This window comes from Falco peregrinus, chromosome 5 (assembly GCF_023634155.1).
Source record: "Falco peregrinus isolate bFalPer1 chromosome 5, bFalPer1.pri, whole genome shotgun sequence".
Taxonomy (NCBI): Eukaryota; Metazoa; Chordata; class Aves; order Falconiformes; family Falconidae; genus Falco; species Falco peregrinus.
This window is the reverse complement of record NC_073725.1, coordinates 31,934,574-31,949,006: the sequence shown is the minus strand read 5'-3', so window position 1 is coordinate 31,949,006 and position 14,433 is coordinate 31,934,574. Positions and strand designations below refer to the sequence as shown.

The window sequence follows — 14,433 nt, the reverse complement described above, 5'->3', positions numbered from 1 at the left end:
GTGGGACAGCGCAGTGAGAGATGACACAGTTTAAAGGACTGGCATTAACTTGACATGCTTACTTGTGTTTGAAAATTTTGTACCTGTTTATAGTAATGAGAAACAAACTTTATGTTGGCCAGTGGGCATGAAGACCTACAATCCATCTTGCACTGTTCTGTTGCAGTTTCAAAGATGCATCAATCCTTGGAGCATATGAACTATTGGATTCCCTTTGAACAGTCTCCTTTTTCTTCATTGTTCCTGGGTGAGCAAGTGCAAGTCACTGATGTGTAGCATCACCTCCAGTGATATATCTGAAGGTAGACATTAATTTGCTATTTCTTGTGCTGTAGCCTAGTATGCCAAGTTGATAATGAGTAAAGGATGAACTATCATCCAGTTAAAATGGAATGCCTGAGGAAGTGCAGGTAGTCTGTACTAAATCCTGGAGCCACTTGCTGTACCTTAGTATCTTCAGGATTTGACAGATGAGAACTGTGTGCTGTTTTTTGTGAGTGGAGGTGAAGTACAAATGCATGTCCTAAGGACCGTAGTATCCTACATGAAATTATAATGTGCTATGGCCAGCACAATGCTTTTTTCCTTTTGTTCAGTGCTAACGTTAAAAAATATGCAGCACTGCAGTTTGTAGTGTCTGATTTACCCTATGACATTCCTTCAGTAAAAGGAAAGAAGTGAAGCATGCCAGCTTATCAGTAGAAGTGTATTTGAATGAGTGTCTGTGTGGTGAATATAATTCTGTTTATGGTGATGTGGAATTTTTTCATGGTTCTAAATTTGAGCTTTGACAATATGAGCCTTGTATCATATTTGCAAGGAGTTGTTAAAACTGAACCTGAACAACAACATTCAGCTTAGTGAAAGCTTTGCATTTACAAGAAATATATGGAAATAGAGTATCAGGCAGGATGCCAACCACCACTTCATAAAACATGACTACCAGTGCAGTTGAATTTACAAAATTCCTCAACAGGAATCTTTTTATGGGGATCCCAGCAGAATGCTTTCTTATGCAGGAGTTATTCTCAGTAGGTTTAACCACAATGAATATTCATTGCTGATGCTGTCTATGGTGGTCTTGAAAAGGAAAAATCCTTAAATTCTGCATCATGTAATCTCGGAATAGCTGAGGGTTGGAAAAGGCCTCTGGAGATACCTTCTCCATGCCCCTCTTCAAGGCTGGGTCAACTACAGCAGGTTGCCCAAGATAGTATACAATCTCCGAGGATGGAGACTCAATAAACTTGCTGGGCAGCCTGATCCTGAGATGTTTGGCCTCAATAACAGTGAAAAAGTGCTTTCTAATGTTTAAATGGAATTTCCCATATTTCAGCTTGTGCCCATTGCCCCTTTTTCTGTCACTAGGCATCACTGAGAAGAGTCTGGCTCGGTTTTCTTCACTGCTTTTTACCTTGCTGCTCTGCGATGGAGTGCCTCCTTTTCCTCAGACTTTGGTGTTCTTTCTATTTCTCACTTTTCTTCACCTGCCGCCTTCTTTCTCTGTCTAGTGTCTTCTGCCCTTGAATATGTATTTACAGAGGTTCCACAAACTGGTGATGGGCTAATGAGCTTTGGCCTGTGGTGGGGCTGTTGCAGGCCTGGCTGGACCAGCTGTGACTGGCATGTGGCAGCCTTTTACCTTCTCCCACAGAGGCCACCTCTGCAATACCCCACTCCTCCCACACCCTGCCCTATACATTCAGAGGATCCATTTTCTCTAGAGTGTTGAAATCCCTCTGAATGGCAGCACAACCATCTGCTCTGTCAACCACTCCTCCCAATTTTTAATCACTAGGATAGCTGAGGGTATGCTCTGTATCATCAGCCAGGTCCTTAATGAAAAGCAGTACTGGCACCAGTACTGACCCTGGGGTGCTCCATTAAAGTGACTGTACTTCAGCTGAACTTTGGGCTGCAGATCATGACCCTTTGAGCCTGGCAGCTTAGCCAGTTTTCAGCCGCCCTGCTGTCCACTTATCTATCTGTATTTCACAATTTGTCTATGACAATGTTATGGGAGATAGTTGCTGAAAGCCTTGCTAAATTCAGGATAAACAACGTTCCCTGCTCTCCCCCCAACCATGTTGATAGTCATTTCCTTGTAGAAGGTTGTCAGGTTAGCCAAGCATTATTCTCCTTCATAAATATATGCTATTTCCTATCATCCTCCTGTCCTTCACATACTTGGAAATTGTTTCCAGGATTATTAGCTCCATCACATCCCTAGAAATTGAGGTGTGGATGACTGGCCTGTAGTTCACTGTATTCACCTTCTTGTCCTTCCTGAAGATGGGAGTAACATTTGCTTTCTTACAGTCTTTGTGAACCTCCCTTGATGGTCATGACCTTTCAAAGGTAATCGGAGAGTGGCTTTTCAGTGATACTGTCCAGATCCCTCAGCACTCATGGGAACATCCATCGCATCAGGGTCACATGGACTTGTATATGTCTACCTTGTTTAAGTCTTCCCTAATCTGATTCTTCTTCAAGGGTAATTGCTCCCTGCTCCAGAAAAGCATGGAAGAGCTATGAAGCATTTTCTTTCTACAGAGCTGAAGCAAGGCTGTTATCCATAACACAGTAGTTCAGGACTGGTGGGACCATTGTTTTGATGGACTGTGGAATGTCAGTATTTGCACTGACAGGAGCGTGCCAGTCATATCCACTGATGTCTCTCTTTGTCTCTCTCACACAACTATGCCAATTACTTGTAATTCTCTTTATTGGTGAAAAAAGCGAAGATTTGTTTGTGAGGTGAAAGCTTAGCCATTTGAGTGCACAATCTGAACTGACTGCATGTTGATGATCCTCATGGGCCCCTTCCAACTCCAGATCTTCTATGATGTTCTCTGGCTATATATATACATACACCGCTATATATACATAAAGACACACTATCTATCTATCTAACTGTCTATCTATATGCTTCAAATACCACTTAGATTGTAGGGTCTACACAAAGTGAACTTAGACAAAATTATAGTTTTAGCTGTGGTGATCGTGTTTTCCTTAGAATACTATCAAATCCTAATGCCCAGAATTTTCTGTTATGTTTTGTTTATGTCTACTGAAAATTCACTCTAGTAAAGTCTATAGTTAAGCAAATGTCCATTTCTTTACTTTCCCTGAGATACTGTGTAGTCATAGCTGAGGCTGGGTACTGAATGAATAGATGTTGGTTTCACTGGAAAATGTTCTTCATGATCTGTGTAGCTGCTAAGATGATAATGAGCTCTCTGAAATTAAGTAAAATCTTAAAACTCATCTAGCCTGAATTGTGCATTGGTTGTACTTATATTGACAAATCTTGAAGCTATATGGGGAAGTAACTGGCCTGCCTCAGTCAGGGTAAAAGTATGCCTAAATAGAGGTTTTGAATTAGAATAACAGTAGAGACTGTTCAGTTTAATAATGTTTCTGGCTGATATTTGCTGAAATTTGATGCATGAGTTAAGCAAGGGAAAGTAATTAGGATTTTCATGAGGTTATCGTTAATTTTGGTTTTCCAGGTGCTGTCTGCTGGAGTACTGGATGTGTCCAAATATCATGCCTGTTTGAGCAGGCTACTTCAGTGGGCATAAAAGCAGAAGTTACTTATCTAAATGTCCGATTTCCCTTTCTTCAATGTTAACGATGCTAAACTTAAATGGTTTACTTGGTTAAAATGTAATTTACTATCTGAAATTTGGCTGAGCTCAGCTTGAAACTAAATGTGCAGTTGGTGGTTTAAAAAAAGTGAAAAAACCTGCTAAAAAATTCAGCACTAAGAATATCTTTGACTACTTAGATACTTCAGGAGCAGTGCCTGAATAGGATAGTCACAGTCATTGTAATGCAGTACAGCCTTCTCCTCTCCCTCGTTATGCTGTTTATATCATGCTTGAATGAAAATATATTTTACTTCCCTGAAAGCCTCTTCTCTGCAGTTTAAACTTTCAGCAGATGGGAGTATTAGAGGAACATTTTTGCCTCTGCTTCTGCATTGAGCTGAGAATGGCACAGGACTGTGAAAGGATTCAGCCAAATTGCAGAACCTTCCTTGCACAACTGTCAAGCAGCCCACACCATTAGCGACTGTCTTTGTGGTGTCGGAGATCTCATTAGCTAGTCGTGGGAGATTCATTCAACTGTGCTAATTATTTCAACAAGTTCTATTCGTGAACTGTGTAAACACTGGAGATTAAGAAAGTAGTAGCTATTCCAGAAAGGCTTTGGAATGCAGATCTGTTTCTGCACATTCATGTTTCGATACTGACTGCAAATGTGTACAGTGAGAGTAAAACTATGAATTGGCCGCTGCATAACCATAAGGATATAATCAGCTGTTTCTTCCTCAGGTCTTTGAAACTCTAGTTCATATAATTCCCTTATCTTAGCGGGAATAGAAAAGACCAGTTCATCTTTTACTTTCTGGTGTTGTTATGTGACTATAGATGGGCTGTAATACAAATCTGGTCTGAATCTGGACTGCCCTGAAGCTTGAGGGTTTTTTTTAATTTTAGTCTTGTTTTCAGTGGTCAGCAGCTCCTGAATTTACAGTAAAAATGTACATAAAAGAAAGAACCTTTAGTGTGAGAGATTTTGAATGTTCTGTTTAAGTGTGTTTGACTGAATTACAATCTTTTCAAAATAGTATGTTGTTAATTTATAGTCAAAGGTGTGTTTTCCTTTATTTTATTCAGGTTCACCCCGCTTCTGGAAGAACCTCAAAATCTGAACAATTTCTGCCACAGTTTACTTTACACTGTCAAGTTAGCATTCCATCAAGAGCAATGAGCTCCACAACACCAGGTCAGTTGGTTTATATTTATACCTCACTCCGGCAGAACAGAGTCCTGTGTTAGGATATACCTACTTTATGTTGATGAAATGGATCTGGCAAGTGACTGATATGCCAGCTGCACTTCATAAGATATGACTGTCTTAGAAAACAAGATGGTGGCTATACAGGCAGAAAAGGCTATTTTGCAAATACCTTATCTCAGTTCAATTATGAAACCAGTATAATCCTACAGCGTTTTAAAAATGTTTTTGTAGAGTTTATTAAGAAACTGAATAATCATGATTGGACATGAACAGGCATCTTAAAACGTTTTAATTTTTAATATTTGTATGTAGTCATTAATTTATTTTCTGCCTTTGCACAATTGCTTCATTTAAAGAAAAACTGCAAATGGTATACTGTTATTTTTATTTTTAGCTCTAAAGTCGTATTTGTCCATATTGGACATTCTGTGCAGAGCTGCCTCCTTTAAGGCAGTCTCTAATTAACAGGAGTCTCTGAACCTGCTTTATCTGATGCCTGCAAAATGAGTTGCTGCAGGTTCACCTGATAGAAATTGAACTGTTAGTAGCTGTACCCAATGTTCAAGCTTCCAAGAAAACAGAATGCTGCATATGGAACGTGGCTTGACTTCAATTCTTTTGAGGAGTGAAAGTCCCCAGTTCAAATCTGTGCAATGTCTCATAAGGTTCACATTTTGTTCACTCACACTTGAAGCATCTATTTCTAGTACTGTTGGTAAAAAAACAAAAACCTTTACAGGTAGCTTTTTTATGATTGCTTTTGTTTTCTGCAAACAGCCTATAAAAGCATCACAGAAAACACTGTAATAGCTAGCCAGCTTGTTTATCTGCTAGATGCCCTATCTCATAGAAATACAATTCAGTGAGGGTTTTTGGAAAATTGTTGGGTTTACTGTTGAAAACTGGTAATAACTGCTTTTACATTAAATGGAGTCAAGCATAGCTAGGTTTCATGCTTAGCCTTTTTTTCTTACAGTGCAGTTTGGTGCATGCAATGAATTATCCATACAAAGCATGACAGGACAGTCAGCAGAAATGCATGTCTTTATCTGTATTGCAGTGGTGACTAATGTGAAATAGTCTTGTACTTCCCTAAACATTCAGTTCAAATTCCAAGACAGTCCCGTTGATCAGATCTTTCTAACATTTCATATCTTGCATTAGATACAGTCTGTGAAAATAGCCACAAATGAAATTAGCTTTTACAAAAAGAAAGTAAATTTTCCAGTACTCTCATTACTATGAAGAAACAGATTGCGAATATGCATTCATGTTTGCTGTCTTTCAAAATCCAATAAAGGAGAAACATTCAATATAATCAGATCACCTGTAAAGGTATTTAGACGCTTTAGAAACATTGCTTTCAGTAGGAGTAAGTTGCATAAATATCTTTAAATCCAGTCCTTAATGTCCCCCATCATTAGAGTCTGCCTGTTCACCAACCACGTCAAAACACCTCTGTGGCGTGTACAGAGTGGCAGCTTTCAAGGGCAACATCACCCATGAGATCCTTGTTTTTCTTTCCTCAGGGAAAGGGAATTTACACAGGATTTGTTTGGACTTCAGTTTGGCATCTTGCTTAAAGTAAATGTTGTGGACTAAATGAGGATGGATGTTTCCTTGTGGTATCTCTTCTGTCCCCTGATCAAGGAAGTCTGAGATCCATTTTGTATAGTGTTTTGTCACCTTTTGGCAGTCACTCAAATTTCTGCTTTCAGCGCAGTCGCTGTAATAGGCTGGGAAGGAATAGAGTGGTAGGAAAGGCATCCCATTTCTGTGAGCAGTCCACACTTGATTATTAGAATTCTTTAGGAGATAAAAATTGCTGAATTTTCTTATTGCATCCATAGTAACTGAGTTCCCCCTTCACAGTTCTTTTCAAGCACACATATTTATTCTTATGTGGCCAATATGTCTTTGTCCCATTGCAATTTTTACTGCTTCATTTTCTTTCTCCATGAGTTTGTTTTTATGAAGGTGGACCTTGGGAGAGAAAGGGATAGAAGGGCAGTTCTGTCCAACTTTAAAGGTTGTTTCCAACTCAAACTATTTTATGATTCTGTGATTCAACTTCTAACTTGAGGTTAGAACTATATACCAAGATGTACTTGTTTCACTTGTAAGACACTGCAATAGCTGAAGAAGTATCCCTAGTATTCCAAAAGAAAAATTAGTTGGATTGTCACTGACTTGAGCAGCTTGCTGCTGTGATGGTGAACCTGTGGAAGGCAGTTCTTGTGTTTGTGGCATGTAGTTTAAATGGCAAAAGCCTGATGGAGATGTATCTAATAGTGTTAGCATAGGGGGGTTTGTGCTTTTGCTTTTTTACTCTTGAGAATCTTGTGCTTCTTCAGGGAACAGATTGCTATATTCAGTTACAGCCAGTGGTTAGGGCAGTTTTAAATAATTCCTAAGCAGGAAACCATAAGCATTCCCTTTTAATATAGACAGTATTTAAAACCATTTTTTTCTATTTTGTAATACCAGGATGTTACCTCATTTGAACACCAATCCATGTGTCTTATACATAAGACCTGTGAAAATTTCCATTATACATTGTAAATGTTAATATTTTAGGTCATGGTTGTAGGTTACAACATAATGGTAGATGTACTTTTTTGTTTTACTATTTATGTAGCCCATGTATATATAGATTGTGTATGCACATTTATACATGCTGTTTACACAGAAGATAAGTATACCTTAAAAAGAAAAGAAAAGAAAAAAGACAAGAAAAGCAAGAGGCAAACTGGTAAAGCAGTGTTACCTCGTAGATGAATAGTGTAGGCCAGCCCACTTCATGGATGGCTTGTTCTGTCAATCAAAAAATTTTGAAATGCTCTAGAAAGCTTCAAGTATTGTGTGCTGTGCTAAATTTCTCCTTATTTTTACAATGGATATGCTAAGCGGAGAAAATACTTATTTCTTTAAAATTATATTCCCTTCATACCTAAATTGTCAGAAAGTCCATTGAAAGACCTGATGTGGAACAAGCCAAATTTATGCATGTTTTATTCATATATTACCTGAAGAACCTCTTTGGCTAGAGTTTGTTTGCAGCACCAATGCACGTAAGTATTTCCTGACGTTGCATGATGCAATGAACAGGTCTCCAGTGTAGCAACATCTACTTGCAACAACACTGTAACCTATTAAAATTGATGGCAACTCTTTGAACCTTAAGGGACCAGGCTATTGCTAATCTGCAGAGCTATAAAAGTAACTGCTGAATCCCAACAGGGGAAGGTGCTGATGTTTGGTTGTTTGCCTTGCTTGTTATAAATTGTAAGCATCATTAAGGAAACATCTACATCCTGTTGCTATTGCATGTTCTCAATTGATCTGTTTGCATAAATATCATTGGACAGCAAAAGAAAATACTTTGTTATTATAGGGAATACTTAACAGTGTTTTGAGAAATACCTTTTTTCTTGTTTATTTTTTTTAATATTAAATAATACCCAGTGATGAATTAATACTCACATATATGTTTTGGAGTTACTTGTCTCTACCTATCTAATACTTTGAAATATATCTTCTATTAGCATGGTGGGGTGGTTGGAGGCTGTGTCTGTTCTGTGCCCACCAGCTCAGTTTTCAAGGATTCCAACTGTTTCAAAGGATGTTACTCTTCTGAACAGGAGGGCTCTTCCTTTAAAGCATGTGTTGATTTAATACCCAGATTTTTTCAAAGAAAAAAATGCACCTGTGGGGAAGGGTGGACTATAAATATTTCTGTAAAGATAAAGATCACAGAGGCATGAAGACACTAAGTTTTCTTTTTGTAACCAGAGACGGGGATTAAGTCCTGAGAGAACTCATCTCTTCTCCCCTTTGCCTCTCTTGTCACCCACATATTTCAGATTTTGTGCTTTGCTTTTCAAAATACTCTAAATTAAAAGTAATACTGGAATAGTTAAATTAAATCGATTCTATTAAAAAAACAAAACAAAGCACTAAACCCCCTAAAGTCATTCATGGAATTACTTGGGGTAAAATTTCTGTTAGAGAAGAGGGGCAAGTAATATTAATAGATGATGAAGGAAGGAAGATACCTGGAACTCCAATCTGTTCAGTAGGTTTCCAGATGTGGCAAACTATTGCTAAATAAGCAGTGTTTGGTATCACAGTTTCCCACTGGTAAACCACACATCCTGTTTATCCAGTTTCTTCCTTTTACTGTTGCGAACAGGCAAAATGCTGCTATGGAAGGCTGGTCATAAAGGTGAGACATCTATTCACTGTTCTTGGTTTTCAGAAGCATATCAACATGTGCCTGCTGCTGAAGAGAACAAGTTCAGAATATGTACTCTTTACTTACTTGCACCTGAGTGAAATTGGCTCTTTTATCTATCTGTAATTACTGAATTAAAATCCCATTTTGATATATAATATTTTGGAAATACCTGTTCAAAGTTCTTTCTGCTCTTCAACAGCGTTGCTTATTTTTCCAGGTCTTTAGTATCTTGTAGGAGCTGCCTGTTGCCGTAGTTAATGAGAAGGTGGTTTTTCTTTTCTTAATAAACTGAGTGGGAAGGGAGAGGAGCTGTGTGCTGAATTCTGCTAGTTCCTACTTTTGGATCACTTTTCTGTCATCTTAATTCTGAATTTCTTTAATAGGCATTTGTTTGTTCCTCTTCAGGAATAGCTTGTTCTTCCTTTCTGCAAAGCTGACTCCCCCTGTTTCCTTGTTCTGCTTGACTCTGCTTTTTTTATAAATAATTTTCCTCATATTAGTAAAGACTAAGTATAGAAGATGCTCCAAAATGGTATTTCCACTACCGTTTTAAAATGCAGTGGAAGGTTACGTTGCGGTCCAGTAACCATCTCTGCACAAGCAGTAGATGCTGTGAACAGATGAGTATTTTCATGAATGATCGTGTATGTAGTTACTGCAAAATATATTTTGTCAGTCTTTTTGTAAAAAGATTTGAGAACTTTGAGCCCAAACCGAAGTAGTAAATGAAATACCAGAAGGCTAAAACCTTTTCTTCATACAGAAATGGGTGTGTTTCAGCAGGTCTTTTAAGTTCTGTTGAAGCTGAGTGCATGGATGTTTTTTGGACCTCTGACTGTATACTGAAGGAATTGAATGTATTGGTTCCTTGTGATGACCTTCCTTTGATTTAAAAATAAATAAATCACTTACAGAAAGGCTGGATTAGATATACATTTGGTGAATTCACTGAATATGGCCCCATAACTTTCAGGATTAATAGATATGTTACCTATATCTATCTATGTGTGATGGAGTACTGCAGCTCTTTCAGACATAAATAATCAAATGAAAATATAAAATCTATGAGCTCAGGCTTAATGATGTGTAAAAGAAAGATTCTTCTCCCATTGCACCCACTGCTTTCTTTTAACTTCCAATGCAAAGCATGACTCAGATGTGCAGCTCAGATTCTAACCTCTTGAAGTCCAAAAATAGCCTCAGTTTGATACAAATCTTAGTTTTGTATCTTAGTCTTATGCAATGTAAAAAATTTGCTGTTTATAGACTCTTTTTCTGTCTTTCTGTATTTTTCTCATAATAGTTTAATCCTGACATCCTTATTAAGGTGTTTCTAGATAAAATCCCAATAATTAACAAGCATGCATGAAAAATATGGATCCGAAATGTGTTAATATACAAGACAACCAAATAATGAATAAAATGCTCTGTCTATGCATTAGATAAGAAAGCATCATCGTGTTCACTTGCTAGTAATTAAATTAAGCTACCTCCTATGTTTGGTTTTTGGGGGTTTTTTGGTGTTTTTTTATTTTTCATTTAGAAGTAATTTACACCATTTACCATTAAAATTGATAATCAAAGCATAAAAGTGTCATGGTCCTGCTCTCATTTGTGCATTTATTTGTACATGTTCGTAGAGTTCTATCATTTTGTGTGTTAAATCTTCAAGTCTTAAGTAAGCAATTAATGACAACACAAGTCACCCAGCCATTGTGTTGTGGGATTAGTTACTACTTTCTGCAGGTTCAGGTTAACTGAAGAAAACAGGTCTGGAGAGTGGTTTTTTATATAACTTTGCTGTGCTTTAACGTGATATATGCATGCAAACTTTAACCTATATATATATATAAAAAAATCCTATCTCTTCAAACAGATATGATGCTTAAAAATTACAATTGTATTGCTTTTTCCTTTCAGGAATCACTTGTTAATATTGGCCACCAGATGTTTTCATCTAGGTATTTGTCTTTCAAAATAACTGTTTTGTTGGGTTTGTGTAGCCAAAGCACAGGTTTCTGAGCTGTAGCACTTTTAACAGCTAAATTAGCTCTCTGGGAATAAATCTTGAAAGGTTTTGTGTTTTTTTTTTTCTTTTGATATGGTTCGTAAAACTTGTAAAGACTCTTCAGAATGTTTGTTTTGGGTTGTTGGTTTTTTTTTTCATTAGAGGTGCAAACTTTTCCTCACTTTAAGTATATAATCATAGAATGGTTTGGTTGGAAGGGACCTGAAAGATTACCTCATTCCCACGCCCCTGCCATGGGCAGGGACACCTTCCACTAGACCAGGTTGCTCAAAGCCCCATCCAACCTGGCCTGGAACACTTTCAGGGACGGGGTGTTCACAATTTCTGTGGGCATATAATCTGAGGCTATGATTTATCCTCCATGTTCACCTAAATGCTTTAAATGGACACCTCTAGAAAGAGCAGTCAAATTTATTGTCCATTGACAAAACACTGTGTTTCACTGTCCTTTCAGAGTTATCAGCATTTTTACTCTGATTAGTTCATTAAACCAAGGTAACATAGTTACACTTTCACTGGAATCTAGTGAACAAGCCCAGCTAAATTTAATTTAAGTCAATGTGTCATAAACTGAATAAATTACTAAATGGATTTTGGCTCCCCAGCTAGTATGCTTTGGTATGTCCTGAAAAAAATTGTTTGCTCACAAAACCCCCCTCTGAACAGCTTTTTACGTATGAGAGGTCTGGTTTTTTGATGCAGAAGTATTCTGTAAACCATTTTTCATGCCTTAATTTTTGCTGCTTGCCAAAGGCTGTGATTTCAGTATATGTAAACTGATGTAACTGGTTCTGGGTAAGCATTTGATTCTGCATGGGTGCGAGACAAATGGTACAAAAAGGCAATTCCAGATAGAAAGAATAATCCTCAAAGAAATATAATTTATTCCCATATGTTTGTGGTGGTGTTTAGTGTACATAAAGGTATTAACAGTGTGGAAGGGGCAATAAATGCTTCTCTGTTAACTGTTGTGGAAATTAGGTTTTTGGTTTTGCAACTCAGAGCAAGAGCAAAAAGAATTGTACTTCACTAATACTCAAATATTAAACATCAGGTGTTTACTAACACCTTATTTAATATTAAACATCCAGTGTAATGTTGAACATATAGACATGGATAACTTGATATAAGAATATTAATATAACTGGCTAAACACATTTTTAAATGTTCCAATGCTATAAAATAAAGCTAATGCCCTATTTTATATTTTAAGTAGGTATACATTATACTTTAAATAGGTAAATATATACATTTATATTTTGAGTGCCCTTAGGAAAGGTAAATTGCAAGATTGCATTCTCTGTGAAGTGAAAATATGGTGTTGCAGCTCATGCCAGACAACGTGGTTCTAAGAAAAAAGCTTTCAGACAAGTGGTTAATATTTCTGATGGTAGAAGGCTTGTTTTACAAAGATAATTGTTGAGGAATATAATTAGACTTCTGTGGTATGTGACAATCTGTTAAAAACAACACCATCCAAAATCATTACAGCCTAAAATGAAGTAAAACCTGGCTAACAGTTTCACAAAGCATTGTGCATAGGGAAAATTGTTATTCCCCTGAAGGTTTTCCTAGTAGATATCTGTACGAATTTATTATTAGTTTAACATGACTCAGGTTTTTTATCAGTTATCAAGAGGAAAAGAAATACTGTGGTAAAGCTGAGATCAGTTATACTGAAATAAATTTGGTTATATAAGGTTCTGTAATCCCACTTGATACAAATAAATTATTTTGAAAAAATATGCATTTTAATCATATAAAAGTAAAAAAGAATGTAGCGCTTCAGGAGTATCATAGAATATTGATTAGAAGAGATCTCTAGAGGTCCCATAGGGCTGTTGCCAGCACCAGATCAGGTTAGGCATCTTGAAACCCTCCAGGGCTGGACATTTGCAGAGCTTCCCTGGCCATCTTGCCTGAGTATTGCGCTGTATTCCTGGCAAGAAGGCTGAGCCTCCAATTTAGAATTTGTAGCTATTGAGCCTTTCACCATCATCTAACAGTGCTGAGAAAAACATGCTTGTGTGATGTTTGTAACTCCCCTCCAAGTAGTTGCAGGCTGCTCTTAAACCACCACCTTAGCCATCTTCTCACTGATTTAAAGAAGCTCTGCTTTGCCAGCTTCTCCTTGCAGGTCATGGGCTCTAAGGCCCTGACTTGATAGTCCTCTCTTGATAGCTCTCCACTATCAGTTTTTCACTGTCTGTACATAGAAGTGCTTGGTTATGACTTATAAATCATGATAAAACACCCTGAATCATGAAAAGGGAAGCTAGTGCCCTGCAGTAGCCAATGAAGTACGTGGGCTTCGTCATGGCATGGGGTCTGCACGCTGAGAATAAGTAATGCTTCTACTTTGGTGGCCAGATCCAGGGTTGGGGATGGAGTAGAGAGAAGCTTTGGATTAATCAGAAATAAATATGTCTTAGCTTCCTTTTCAACACAGAAAAGAGACACGGTTAGGGTCAAGCAAAACTTTTTCTTCAGTCTCCATTTAGACTAAGTGAACAAAACTGTTCTTGGAGTACTGGTTCTATTTCTGATAGCAACAGTTCAGAAAGGGCTTTGAAGAAGAGTTAACAGAAATAATACAAGGTCTGGAAGATATACCTTACTGAAAGAAGCTTCAGGAATTCAGTCCTTCAGTCCGTTTTCTTTTGTTGAAGGTTGAGACAATGTGATTGATGGTTCTTTTATATATATGTAAGTGCCAATGTGCAAAAGATTTCTGGTACAAAAGGTGCTTACTCCTAACAGGAGGACTTAATCATATCTTGTGTGGCTGGAAGCTGAAACTAGACAAACTCAGATTAGAAATGAGTCTCCTTTTTTCAACAGTCGTGGTAATTAACCATTGGAATGTGCTGGATAATGACAAGGAGACTAATTCCTCATGTGTTCCATCCTTGCAAGCTATAAATCCCAAAAGCCAACTAGAAGTTGCTTTGATTTGTTGCTAAATGTATGACAAAATACTCATGTGTTTTTACTGAATAGAACTCTGCTATGATTCCAGGTAAGTTTGGAAAGCATCCAGATTTAAAAGTTTGGATTCCAGTCTCCCAGGAAATATTTAACCATCTCTGTTTCTACTACTTTACTGCCTGTAATCCTAAAGTCATTGTGCTTGCTGGAAGCTTGTGCAATGGAGCATCTTCTGATGCCTTAGAAAAGCTTGGCTTTGCTTGATGCAAACTCTTCAGCATAACCTGTAGAGCCTTCCCTAAGTATATGAATTTGCTCTGCGAACAAAAATGTCATTTAATTCCAAACCAAGTCAGGATCGGAAGCAGCTCAACTAAAGCAACATCCCTGCCCCATATAATTTCTGCAGTTGCCATGTGCTTCGATGCTA

General features: G+C 37.6%; 1 protein-coding gene across 3 annotated transcripts in view; it reads left to right on the top strand.

The window, feature by feature from the left end:
* The window catches only part of HDAC9 (histone deacetylase 9), a 485,158-nt gene that overhangs the window by 33,679 nt on the left and 437,046 nt on the right, over positions 1-14,433 (top strand). For all 3 annotated transcript variants that reach the window (XM_055803475.1, XM_055803474.1, XM_055803473.1), the window contains exon 2: positions 4,686-4,794. In XM_055803475.1, the coding sequence (XP_055659450.1) occupies positions 4,776-4,794 (19 nt within the window). In that variant the 5' untranslated portion in view covers positions 4,686-4,775. The remainder of the gene's footprint in view (positions 1-4,685; positions 4,795-14,433) is intronic.